The following is a 14189-nucleotide window of genomic DNA, read 5'->3' on the forward strand; positions in this document are numbered from 1 at the left end:
GCCTAATTCATCACTAGACATCATGCCTATAGGGACTTAAGAGTCAGTTTTAAAATTTGCTCCCCTATTTCACTATATAAAACATAGTTATTATTATTCCGTGTGTAGGCAAGCCTATAGGGTGATTCCAAATCCTGTAACTCTGAAACTGTTTCTGTTACTTGATGTCGTTCTGATTTTTAACAGGCTTAAAAAAATCAGTAGGTAAACTGATAGGGCCATTACTTCTGTGTTTTTAAAATAAACTACCTATCTTCTGTGTCTTGATATTCACTTAGACATCATGTCTTAGGACACTGTTTAACAAAAGGCCCTTATTTGTGTTTGAGTCGTGCTTCTTATGTGCATTGTTTGTGGAGGTAAAATTGAGCATCAAATTGCTTCTTTCTGCCTTATGTGCTAAAGTCCTATTTGTTCTTGCCTGTCGCCTTAGTATTTTCTTCTTAAACCTTAGGGGTGTGTCTAGAACTACCTATAGGTAGAGGTCCTAAATTTCCTCCAGGACCATTAAGAAGGGACGAATAACGACACGTAATAGAGTCGCTAACCAACACTCGCATTAATAACTACTAAGGGGGTGGGAAGGGTAGATATGAGATATGATGACTACGTGCTAATTTCACGTGTAATCCCTCATTGGGGAGTGTTTACCGGACATTATGTGGGGTGATCCTATAGGCTAACCAACCTAGGACTTCCCCTTTTTCCAAAATTCCTTTTGTTTAAACTTTATTTTATATGTATACACCTTGTTCAAAATCTTTGCCTTGTTATACAACGTCCAACGTGCTTTACTTGCAAACTATTTGATTCAACTATTTATTTGTTAATGGACTAATTCATAAATATAAGTTCGGGCGGGACCCACAGTTGTGGACCAAGAGGGGTGCCTAACACCTTCCCCTCGAGGTCATTTTGAGCCCTTACCCTAATCTCTGGTAATGCAAACCAATCCAAGAGTTAATCGCTCTAGGTGCCCTAACGCACCATAACCCATTAGGTGGCGACTCTTCAAATACTCAATTCCCAAAAGGAATTGAGTTATTACCCCCATGAATGTCGAAACCCGGACTTTCTCCACGAAGGAAAAAAGGGGGCTCAACAATCAATAGTGTCGCACTATTCTTGTGAATAGTACCTACATCAATACCGTACTTTTCTACCAGAATTACAATATTTGTCCTCTGATACCAGTTGTTAGAAAGCCTGTCAAGCTAATAGAAGGGAAAAAAGTATTTAAAAGAGAAAAGTAATAATTGCACAAGACAAGACAAGACAGGACGAGATTTACGTGGTTCGGCAACTTTTGCCTACTCCACGGTCACACAAAAAACATCTCTTTATTAATTGAAGAGAAAGGAGAAGTTGACGGATGATCTGCAAATGAAAGTGCATACCCCTTTTATAGGCATTTGAATGCCCTGCTGACATAAGTACTTACGCTATAAGAAAAGAATTCAACCTGCCGACATAAGCACTTACGTCATAAGAAAGAATTCAACTTGCCGATGTAAGCATGTTTACCGTGAAAATGGTAATGCCAATTAAATTTGATTATGGGATTCTAAAAATACGTGATCTATTTTTATGCTAGTTTGTTAAGCAGCTGATGCTATGTATGTGAAACTTAGAAACAAAATGTGAGTTAAAGATAGGGTGATAATCAAACCGAAAGGTTAGTTATCGGGGCCTCGAGCTTGTCGATTCGGGGGCCTTGGGGTCGATTTCGTAGCTCAACTGGGAGCTATCGGGGGTGGTCAAAGTATGGCTAATAGTTCTAATAAAATCAACGAAGGCTCTTTATGGCCAATGATAACAGTAAATGATGAACAACAATGAAGACAATAAATGAAAGCAATAATATCAAGAGAGTATGTTATAAAGCAAAGAGAATGTTCTTGTGTATTTCGTATGGAGCAACTGAAGCAACAGACCTATACAAAATGACTAAGATTCCCTTTATATAGGAGGGCAATCCCAACATAGTACAAAATACATTAATGATAAAGAGGTGGAGATGGGACAGCTAGATGACACCCTGATTCGGGTTTAGAGTAGCTCACTAGACTTTGTCAGTCCTTGTCGTGTACCTTGGGAACTCCCTATTTCTACCGTTGCCGTAATCATCACTGCCTCAAAGCCGGGCATCGATGACCCTCGAGGGATGATACTCAGCTGCTGCCTCGAGCCTTCGAGGTAATCTTCCGAAGTGTCTTATTGGTGAGAAATTGGGCCCTCCGATTTTACCGTATACAGATAGTCCCCGCATTTCCTAAAACAAAGCGATAGGAAATAATTATGAGCTTCTATTCTGAGGGCATCATCGTTGTGACGCCAGCCTATCAGAGCATTAAATGCCATTCCCAAAAAACCGCGCAAGGGTCGCCGTCAAATGCGACTATCGAGAAGCCCACGAATCGCTACTAGTTCGTCCCTTCCGCTTCCCATACGGCTCCTATAAATGCACCAATTATTGGATAATTCTTACTTTCCCAACTACTTCAGATTTGCAAAGCCAAACCCATCCCTGCTTACATCATTTCTGCTTACTTAGAGAAATTTCTCATCACCATGGCCAGAACCTCCAAGGTGGTTCCTCAGAAAACGAGGCTACCTCTTCATCTCGAACCTCTAAAGGGAAACCAAAAGTGATACCCACCGTGAGACAATATTCTCCCACCAAGCTTGATATGTCAAAGGACTTCACTGTTGACAATCCCTTATCTTCATCGGGCCGATGTGAAGAAGTGTCCCGATACATTAGTGTTGTGGCCAACATAGGGTCGGTAAAAAAAGACTGCCGATGGAGGGAGGCAGTGGAGGTGGAGGTTCCCAGCCCTGATGAGAGTATAACGGATTACAAGGCTGGCTTCCTTCATATATATACTTACCCATTCACTTTGGGTCCTGTTGATCCTTCTAATTACCATCCCCCAAAAATAGATCCGGTTATCCTTGATTTTTGTGACAAGTATCAAGTGACGCTCGGTCAAATCTATCCTTCTTTTTGGAGGATAGTGTTGATGCTCCGCCATTTCTCCGATAGGGTTGAGGGCGAGACCTTTACCCTCGACCATTTGATTAGGTTGTACAGCCCTCGCTTTTATCGAGGTTTGATTAGGCTTCACCACTGATCCAAAAAATCATTTTTCTCGAGCACCGACAAGGAGAAGGATAGAGGGTGGATGAGTAGGTTCGTCCGGGTGAATACCTCAGATATCAAGGATAGAGGATTCACCCTCTGACATGTTTTGTGATTTTCTTTCCTTCCTTCCGGAGAAATGACCTCTTTTTGGGTTTCTGCAGCTACCGCTTGGTATCTCGAAGCGGTCTCAGATCTGCCGGGATAGATCGAGCGGTTGGACACCGCGTTCCCATATCTTGTTCAGTCCTGGCCCGACCTGGCTAAGAAACAGTAGGTGGCCAAGAATCATGGTAAAGCTTCCTTGCCACCTGGTGGCGAGGTGGGGACTTCGAAGCCCACCAAGGATAAGAAAAAGAAAGGTAAGGCAGCTACCAATCCTCCCGTGACAAAGAAACTTAAGTCACGCGATCCTCGAGCCATTACTAGGACCTCAACTTCAACTTCCGGAGCAAGCCCCGACGCTGAGGATGAGGATGATGGTGATGATGAGGGCGAGTTTCGGTTGGCATGGAGGATGAGGTCGGGCGTGGAAGCCTCACAGGTGCCTCAACAGGAGGCTGCTGAATCAGGAACGGCTGACTCGGGTCGGTCCCATAAATCAAAGACCCTCAAAGAGGGTGTCAATGTGGTCTTGGATCCCATGACTGGATTTGGTACAGTTTTCACTAGGGGGACCATTGCCTCTAATCCTGAAGGGTCGGGACATAGATCATTCCAGGAGTTGCCCATCGGAGACATCAATGACATAGATGGTTTTAGTTTGGGTCCTTAGTTCCCATCAGGGGAGCTAAGGGATGATCAGGATGCGATTATCGCCAAAGCTGGGGGTCCTTCAAGGGGGGGGGGGCGTTTGGCAACATCCTTGACGATGTTAGCGAGAACGTCGATCTTGATGCTCCCAGCTCTGTCAAGGTAGTGGAGAGGTTGCAGCAGGTGATAACTGTTTTGTGTATATTTTCTTTACTCTCAAGCATTTTTGTCTGTTCTTCTAACTCTTATGTTTTGGTGTAGTGTAAGGAGATGTATGATCATGCCCTTTCCAGGCTTAATGAGGAGCTTTCGTGCCGTGAAAAGGAGCTTGAGAGACTGACCCTGGGACTGCGAGAGTCGGAGGCTCACTCTACCCGAAAGGAGAAAGAGTCACCCGAAAGGAGAAAGAGTCAGGCGAGCTCTGGGCTGTTTTGGAGGGAGCACTCCGAGAGAAAGCTGCTCTTGCTGAGCAGGTATTTTGTTATGCATGAGTCCATCCTTCGTTCCCATAATTCTATACTTACTGGCTTACCCTTCCCTTCGTAGATCGTTCAGAGGGATTTGCTAATCGGGCAAAAGGATGTCGAGATCCTTGGGCTGAAGTAACGAAATAAGGTGGCGGCCTCGGAGTTGGTATCGACCCATGATTTTCTCTAAAATGCTCGAAAGGAGTTTGCTGTGCTGACTACGACCAAGTCCGAGATTGAAGGAAAGATTCCCACTTATCTGCAAGATGTAGCCACGGCGAATCAAATAGCCCGTAAGATATCGATAGGGGTCGAGATGAAACTGGCCCGGGCTATCGCGCATGCTAGAGCAAAGGCGAGGAGGGAAGCCTTGGAGGGGGTCGGAACCATAGGTGTCGATATTTCAATCAAGATTGAGGAGGCCCTAGAGATAGAGAGAAAGTTGGCGCTTTTGATCCCTCTAGATGAGGAAGCTACAGATGGTTCGGAGGACAGTGGCAATAAGGAGTAAGCCTTGTGTCACTTTTGCCCCCCCCCCTTTTTTATTTTTTCTTTTTCTTTCTGTACATGTATTCCTGGGGGAATGAGTCATGTAAAGACGTCCCTTGTAAATATATTTTTGGCAATGCAAAAGGATTTTTCTACCCCAAGTCTTTCCGTTCTTTATATCTCGCTGCTCTTGCGGAGTTAATCTTTGAATTTCAATAAACCCCCCCCCCCTTTCTTAGAGCTCCTACTTGGAGCAATTGGGACCCCGGAAATTGGGTCTTAATTCGAAGTTAGGTTGATAGCTTCTTTGGGGCCGATGCTTGTGATAGCAAAAAGCCCTGACGTCTCGATACCCCTCGACTTTCGTGGGGTAGCAGCATTCCTTCGATCTGACAAAGGGAGCCCCGGGGTGATTCCGGGTGGTCCTGCTAGTACATTTCCTAAGGAAAACTGACATTACCATGGCTAGAATTAATTGGCCCTCTGGGTAGGCGAGCAACCGCTGCTTTGCCCCTATATATTCATTCACTTGCTTCCCTAGAGGAGATTATGCTACTTTGAGTAACTATTTCTTCCATAGAACTTGGTGCTTTGTACTAGTTCTCCCGTCGTTCCAACTCAAAATCATTGCCCAAATCTATATCCTCCTCCTCTTATTTTATTGTAGTGATGAATGCTACGTCGATATCTGCCCATCAAGGAGAGGGGAGTTCTGCCTCTGCTCTGCGTCCGATCGGTGGAACACCGCCGGTGCCCGGTGAGTGGGCCTCGATGTGCTTTGTATCGAGGAGAGACTTTACATTGGAGAGACCTCCCAATGTTCAAGGACATTGGGAGCATGCGTCGAGGTTCATCTTATAAGTACGGGAGGAACACCTCAAAATGATCAGAAAAGATTGTGGATGGGAGAAGGAGTAGTGCTGCAAGTACCTTCCTCTAAGGAGAGCATCATGACCTACGTCGAGGGGTTTTTGAGCGTGTATACGCACGCTTTTACATCAGGTCCCCCCCGATCGGGTCGTGCTTGAGTTCTGTCGGAGATATCAGGTTACCTTGGCGCAGGCTCACCCGTCCCTTTGGAAGATAGTGCAGACGATAAGATACTTTGCATAGAAGGTCGGGCTCGATTTTACCCTTAGTCATCTCGTGAGGTTATATAGGCCATTGTGTTATCGGGGTCTGATTACTCTGTAGTGTCGATCCACTTGGTCTCCTACCGTTGATGGTGAAGAGAATGAAGACCGAGGATGGATGAGCTGATTCATTCGAGCTCAGATGATCGATATCATTCCCGGAGAGTTTCTTTCCTTTTTTGAGAAATGGAATTTCACATGTAAGTGTCATACCTGTATATTTATCGCTTTGTTTGGAGGCGGTCTCCATAATGACATTTTTCTGTTCCATTTCTTTGTAGCGGCTCCTTGGTTGCCGAACGAGGTCCCTGATTTGGCCGAGTGGTCTCATAGGCTGGCCTCTTGTTCGGCCTATGATAAGCTCAGGTGCGAGACCTGTCCAAGGGGAGATGGGAGGTAAAGCATCATGGTAGGCACTTGGTGGCTTATTTCCCCAGAATGGTACTTTTCTTTTTAGCGTACTAACTTAGTCGCCGCAGGTATTGGAGATTTTTTCTCAGATGAGGCCATGCCCTCTAGGGGAGGAGAAGAGATTGCCGACCTCGAGGTCGAGGTTCGATGATAAATGAAAAGGATCTTTGGGGTGCGAGGAGGCTCGCAACGGGGCGAGTCCTTCTCAGAGGTTCAAAAGAGGCGACTCGACCGATCATCCGGTTTCGAAGGCCTCCATTCTTAAAAGAACATTCCCCATTTCTGCTGTGGGTGCTTCAAAGAGTGAGGAGCATGTGGTGCCTTATTATTTTCCTACAAAAGATGTTTCGGGGAACACTAAGCCATCAGACATCGGCTCGGCCTTTGGTGAGGCTCAACGGCTTGGCTTTATGGTAAGCTTTGGTAACTGACATAGGATTATTCCGGTTTCACACTCTTCCTTTCTCATTGAATTTTCTTTTGCATGCCTTTGACAAACTCAAATCCGAGTTAATTTGCTACAAGTCTAGGTTGTGGAAAGCTTCGTATAGGGAGAAGTCCCTTAAGCTTCTTTGCGTGAAAAAGGAAAGCGAGCTGGTATCCTTGCGGTGTGAGGTGGATCGAAGCCGGTGCCGTGAGAGCTGCCTTTAGAGACAGGTATCTTGTATTCCATGTTCCACGTCCTTTCATTTTTGGAGGTTAAGTTTCGATATTTCAGTTGGAGAGCAAACCAGAGAAGCTAGAACGACTTTGGGGTGAAGTTGGCCAGGCCAAACACAAGTTTAATGAGTTGCAGACCCGTGTAGATGTCCAAGTTGATGCCAAGGAGAGTGCTTTGGCTAAAGCTTCCACCCTTGAAATGCAAATCCGGACCGCTCGTGCGAGTGATTATGTTCGAGAGAACATGATCACAAGGCTTGAGCCCCAGCTTTCAAAGGCGAAGGCTGAGGTGGTGAATGCCCAGGCCAAGGCTATGATGAGCAGCACTAGGGCGGTCCAGAAAGCAGTGACCTATTTGAATAGTGCTGCCACTGCTAGAGTTGAGCTGAGGAGAACTTTTGTTCGTGTGAGCAGCAGTAAAAAGTACGCAAAGTGCAAATCTAGGAGGGAAGCTCTTGAGGAAATTCATGCCAGCGGTTTCGATCTTTCGGAGGAGATCGAGCAAGCCAAGGCGGAGGAGTACGACGCCAAGTTCCTTCTGTCCGATGCCGAAGATGGCGAAGACGAGGCCGTCGTGCCATATCCCCCAAGGGGGGCGTTTATTTTATTTCTTTGTCTTTATATATAGTGCTTTCACAGTATGCTGTAAATGGAGCTTGTATTTCATTACATGTATGTATAAGGGGGAAACCTCGCGATTTTTGTATCTTCTAGGTTTCTTTTTGCCAAGATTTTGGCCAGGCCAATTGACCTTTGACTTGACAGGAATCCTTAGATTCGCGATATGGCCTGGGGCTCATTAGGCTGGAGACAATGTCTCTTAAGCCTTGGGTCGAAGCGACCTCTTATTGTGGGCTGACGACAATGGCTCTTACGCCTTGGGTCGAAGCGACCTTCTATGTGTGTGGACCTAAGGCATATCAAGCTGGCGACAATGGCTCTTACACTTTGCTCTTAGGCATATTTTAGTTAACTGTTTTAGGTTCAATCTCTGAATCGGGTTACGACTCGAGCTCATTCGACCTTCAAGTTCTGTATTTGTGCGGCCTGGAGACAATGGCTCTTACGCCTTGGGTCGATGCGGCCTTTTAGTGTGGGATGGCGACAATGGCTCTTACACTATAACAAAAAGGGGATTTAGTGGAAATACAAAACACTTTAGCGGCAATAACAATAGCCGTTATATCATTTACCGGCAATTGGTGTTTTGCTGCTGAAGCCGGGGTTGGCAAAGCCTTCAGCGACTTTTCTCACAAAAGCTGGTAAAGGATATGTTTTATTGCCGCTAAAAATTATTATCTTTAATGGCAATTATTTGCGGCAATTACAGTGGCTACTAAATCCAAACAAAACGATTAATTATTCCTTTTTAGCATCCATTTTTGTAGCCGCTAAATTCAAAATAATTATCACTAAAAGTTTGCATCTTTAACGACAATTATTTTATGTCAATTAATATGGCCATAGTATCCCTTCTGAAAACATCTTAGTTTGCCTTTTTAGCGTTCATTTTAATGGCTAATATGTTTAGCTAAATTGCCGCTAAAAGTCAATATCTTTAACGGCAATTGATTTATATCAATATAACGACTGCAATATACCTTGTGAAAATATCTTAATTTGCGCTTTTATCGTCCATTTTTATAGTTGGTATATTCAACTAAATTAGCGCTAAAAGTCACAAGCGATAATAGCAATAGTTTAGCCACCATTAATAATAGTTACTACATTCATCTAGAATATGACCCAAATAATAAAATATATTAATTAAAAATTATAATATATCTCATTAAATCTTAACAAACAAAAAAAATACAAATAAAAAATATTAATGTCACAGTTACTTAAAACATAAACTTTTATTTTTTGGACTAAATAGCTAATGTCATTATATAACTAATCCAGACAAATAGTGGTCTTCAAATAGTTTTCGCAACTTTTCGTCATTTTGAAATCTTCTATCCGAAATTATAAAATAACAGTGTCAAAAAATAAAATATCATGTGAAAAAACATCTTGTAGATTCATAACTGTTAGATTCTTTGTCATCCAACTTCTTCACCTTACATTCTTAAACAAAAATAACTAGATGGATTAATAGACGAATAAAATGTATGTGCAAACAATTACGCTTTTGCCATTTTGAGCTAGGAGAAGGATGTGCCCGTGTAAGATCTGGTTGTAACTTACTTAAGTTGATCCTTGTGCATTTCTGATAATCTATATATGCAGTGCTATTTGTCCTTTCTCGCAATGACATGTTGCTCAACTATCAGTATGTATGTCACAAGGTGAGTGATATTGATTCATGCACCAAATTATGATGGTGAAACAATTTACTATTGTTTGTTGGCATTTCTTGAGAACTCTAGGTAAAAAAGAACTGGAAATGCCTAAAATAAGTAAAGGTGCATTTCTATTTAGTAATTTGTTAGTAAAGAAAGAACTGGAAATGCATTTATAATTAGAAAAGATGCAGCAATCTCAGGTTAGGAATTTCAAGCACAGCCATCAACAACAACTTTGCCTCAATCCCAAACAAGTTGAGATCGACATCTTTATTAATAAATTGACTAGACATTGGCAATACAGAGGACCGTTCATTTAGGATATCAAAGGTAGTGTGCCTATGTTCCATATACTAATCTATTCTTTTATTTTACCGGTAATATATGTTGCAGACTTGGTAATTGTGATGGATAAAGGATATGTGAAGTGGGTGGAAAATCTAGCTGAGTTTTCTTGTCCTTCTGATGTAGCGTTCTCAACAATCGATGAACTTAGCACTTGTGTTCTGAAGTTCAGCGGAAGGTTAAAAGATCAAATATTTCTAGTGAGATCCAACAGAAAGTTTCAGAGGGTGATTTTATATGGAGTCCTGGTGGAAATCAAGACACTGATGAATCAGAGGCTCGGAAAGAAAGAAAAGACGAATGGAGGGTGCTATATACATCAAAGGAGTTGCAGTTACAAAATATAAACGGTGAGCTTTAAATGTCATATTATGCTGGTAAAGTATTTAAAGCTATTCATTTTACAAACTAATGATCATAAATGGGTAAAGGGTCGCTAGTATTTGTTGTCTATGGAAAGATATTGCTATAGAGTGTAGATAACCTTTTGCAAAAGGACTACTAATCAGACACTAGCAAACTAGACAGAGTATGAATTCAGCTTATGGAGATGCACTGATAATGTAGGAAACCAACTACTCTTTAATAGACCTCTTGGATTATCATTCTAGTGCTTTCTTCATCTGACCTCATTCTATTATGGAAAAGATGAATTTAATTCAAGCAGGCAACTATGAATTGATCTAAGGACACAAATAATGTCCGAATAAATAAATCATATTATACATATAATCACTATCAAGAAATATTATTTTTAAAATGATTCACTATTCTCACAACCTTACAACATCAACAACTGTGAGAACAAAGAATATATAAAAGCAAGAAGCATCCAAGATAAACCCAAACACAATAGTAAATTAATAAAAATCCAAGGAGGAAAACTCAAGTAGTAGCGACGAAGGATTAAGATGAGTAGTATCATGAGAAGGTTGAGCATTTGAAGCAACACTAGGCATTATTGATGTTTTGTGGTACTTATTCATGTCCACTATTGGCGTCAGGGATCTAATAAATATTAACATGTTAGATAACAATACTTTTATATGATTAAAATTTTAGAACAATTTGGGAGGAGGTTGTTATGTCTGGCAGTGGAATTCAAAAGAATGACATTTAGGTTCCAGGAAATTTGGGATATAGCAAACTGAGATGAACAGAAGAGGAAATAAGTGAGAAGGACAGTAATATGTAGTCTTTGTTCTGCAATCATTGTTTGTAAACGAAGCCAAATCTAAGAAAAAATTTGGAATCCTCTTTGTTTCATTAATGCCTGCTGTTGTGATTTTCTTTTGATTTACAGCTTCTCGTTGTGTAAAGAAAACTACAATAAAATCCTTACATCTTTGTTTCTAACTGTCTTTGCCATTTAACGCGGAGAGGGGCCTCACAAAAGATTATTTAATGTCCTATTATCTAATTTATCTTCAAAATAAACTTTTGTGGATTTTTACACTCTTTCCAGCAGCACAGATAATATGAGTATATGACAAATGACTTCTCATTTCATTTACCAAACATTGAAAGATTCATGCTCCAGATGACTATTACAAGTAAAGCATGATAATTGATTTATTAATTTAAAGAAACTTTGCATCTATTCAACTTCTAAATCCTCAAATTACATTTTTACTTAAAGGACTACGAGGGAATAACCCAGTCTTTTTAGAAACTAGATAATCGATGAGCCAGTTTACTCTTCTCTACTACCGGGCTTGCTCGAACTCTTATCTCAAGTTATTTTCAAAGCAAACACCATTAATGCCATTTGGTTAAGAAAAAATTTCCACTATTTTTATTTTCACTCGTTTTTTAATCAAACTCCAATGTTCCTCATCTTTGTCTAATTTAGGAGTAATATTAAAAACTTAGGGTGAAGATTATTGTTTCCTCCAACTTTTCTTTTAAAAACAAACTCTACTCAAATTTTAAGCAATAGACATTCTTCCTCTTAACATAAACGATCGAGATATGTAATTTTACATAAAAAAATCATTTAGCAAATTCATATAGTTAGAAAACATACATGATAGTCTCCTAAAATATAGAATATGATATCAAATCCTTCACAAAACCTTGATCAATATTAACTTTTTCCAGAAACTTATTTTCTAGCCAGTAAGGTCGAATCCTTTTTATAATGTTAATTGATTCACTATTTTTTGTTTTCTCTCAGTACGCAAATACTACTATATTTTGATCCAGTTGATTGCAAAACATATAAATATACTTCAAATTCAACTATTTCTATAGTTTTTTTTTTCTTACCTATTGTCTGATATGTACTTTCGGGCCCGAAAAAATCCACTTTAGGATTAAAATGCTCCTTCAAAGATAATTTCATATGCAAGATTCGAACTCGAGCCCTGTGATCAAGGATGGAGTGCTTACCACTCCACACAATCTTTAGTGGTATTCTATTACTTATTTTATTGGAAGTGTGATGTTCTTTAGCTCTGTGCGCAACTTCCCGCTCTCTCTATAAAAGCAGTATAAGTCCAACACGCACGATTCAACTATCCAATCCTTGAAAAAAGATAACTCGACGAAGAATTTTAGCAGCTTAGTCATATAGATGAACCAGAACAAACTATAAAGTTCATTATAATAGGAAAGGAGGGGCCATTCCTTCCTAGTTCTAATCTGTTATATCAACCAAGATTGATGGTACACTTGTGCTTGCAGTGTATCAATAATCATTAAATTAAAAGCAAGACCAGCAGTTTCAAGTCACTAAAGGAAAAACAAATCCTCTCAAAGAAAAACATGAATTAGAGTAATAGAAGCAGCAAAAATTTTGACAAATAAATTTAACACCAGATACTCTTAATCCTGAATCTACGGCCCTCTGTCACCACATGACTCAACCAAATGTGAGCACGTGATTTTTGCCCTATATGAATTACTCCAACAGTTTCAAAACAAAATAATTTCTTTCAGTGTTTGCAATTTTGTTGGATTTCGTGGCAATTCCTGTTAATTATTTGCATTTGTCTGTGCACGTTTATTTTATCTAATTCATGAAAATACGAAAAATACGTTGCATACGCATTTAGGATTTAATTTTATATTTTTAGATTAATTAGTAAATTAGTTTGTTTTATAAAAAATGAAAATCACAAAAATAATTCATTTTGCATTTTTACTTTTTAATTTTGAATTGTATAGTTTTCTTTAAATTCCGGTTTTAATTAATTATTGTAAATACCATGATGAGTGATTAATCTAATTGGGTAGGTTAATTTAGTTTAATTTTTTTTATTATTATTAATTTAGGTTTTATTTTAATTTTGAAAAGAAAAGAATTTTGAAATTGAAAAAAAGAAGAAAAAGAAAGAAATGAAAGAAATCCAGATCTGGGCTAAAAACGATTTAATTGTCCCCAGCCCAAACGAAATTACCCAATACCCGGCCCAAACCCACGCCTTGACCCGGTCGGTTTCCCCCCCAAACCAAACGACGCCGTTTTATGGGCAACAGATCAGGACCGTCGAGGTTTCTTGATCGGACGGTCCTGAAGCTCGGGTCATGTGATATTTAAGTGTCCAAACGTGCCCCCTACCCCCCTCTCTCATCTCTTTCACCTCTCTCATCATCCCCGTCGGAACCGCCGGCCGGAAATCGTCTCCGCCAGCGGCGGTGCTCCGATCGACCCCAAACATACACCAAATACCCTCCTCCATCTCCACATCCCAGATCTGCACCTCTTTTCCCTCAAACCGAACCCCAACTGTTCGAATCTCAATTCGAAACCTCAAACCCTAACCGCCGCCCTAGAATTCCCAACCCCTGGCCGGCGGTGTCACCTCGGTTCGACCCCAAAATAACACCCTGGAACCCCTTTCGTCCCCTCATCCCAAATCTCCAGTCCGTTACCTTCGAATCATAGCCTAGATCGTCAAATCTCAGATCAAAGACCAAAGTTCCATGAACCCTAATCTTGCTCCCCTTATCAGAGTTCAAGCATTTCTGGGCCGATAATGGTTCGAAGTTTATGCCAGCCGACTTTTCTCCTTGAGAACGAGTGACTAGCATGGACTTCGATTCATTTCGAAGCTCATCGACCTCATGCAAGACCAAAAACCAGCACGTCTGTTAAACGATGCCTGTCTCTGATAGCTTTAGTATGTGTTTCTCCTTCTTTATATCATTTTTTTCTAATTTCGGTTGAATTCTCGTTAACATAGTTCATTGAGAACATAATTGTGATTAAATACTCTTAAGTCGCATGTTCACTATTTATTTTGCTTGATTCATCTGTTTGGTTTAACCCGATTTTGGTTTATAAGGTTCGAATTATTGCTGAATTAATTAATTGTTTTTTTTCTCTCTTTATTTTTGGTTTAAATCATTTGAGTTCTCTGAGACTCGTTTCTTTTCCCTCCCTGCATTTTTCTTTCATTTGACCTGAACATCCCGGGTCATTTGAGCTTCAATGCTCTTTGATTGATGGTCTGAAGTTGTAAGTTTGGGCTGTAGTATACAGACCCATGGGTTTGGG

At 40.6% G+C, this 14189-nt stretch overlaps 1 protein-coding gene across 1 annotated transcript; it reads left to right on the forward strand.

Annotated features, from left to right (window-relative positions):
* Positions 1–3432: 3432 nt before the first annotated feature.
* LOC138874081 (uncharacterized) lies at positions 3433–7683 on the forward strand. Its single transcript, XM_070152586.1, has 3 exons — positions 3433–3504; positions 4157–4309; positions 7114–7683. The coding sequence occupies exons 1-3, from the start codon at positions 3433–3435 to the stop codon at positions 7681–7683; spliced, it is 795 nt and encodes a 264-aa protein (XP_070008687.1).
* The last annotated feature ends 6506 nt before the right edge of the window (positions 7684–14189 follow it).

Source organism: Nicotiana sylvestris, chromosome 7, assembly GCF_000393655.2.
Source record: "Nicotiana sylvestris chromosome 7, ASM39365v2, whole genome shotgun sequence".
In the NCBI taxonomy this organism is placed as follows: Eukaryota; Viridiplantae; Streptophyta; class Magnoliopsida; order Solanales; family Solanaceae; genus Nicotiana; species Nicotiana sylvestris.

Excerpts from the sequence above, each read along its gene's own strand:
- LOC138874081 (XM_070152586.1), top strand. The coding sequence starts at position 3,433 with ATGGTAAAGCTTCCTTGCCACCTGGTGGCGAGGTGGGGACTTCGAAGC. Across the intron at positions 3,505-4,156 it reads CAAGGATAAGAAAAAGAAAG|TGTAAGGAGATGTATGATCA; the intron begins GTAAGGCAGCTA and ends GTTTTGGTGTAG. Across the intron at positions 4,310-7,113 it reads CCGAAAGGAGAAAGAGTCAG|TTGGAGAGCAAACCAGAGAA; the intron begins GCGAGCTCTGGG and ends TCGATATTTCAG.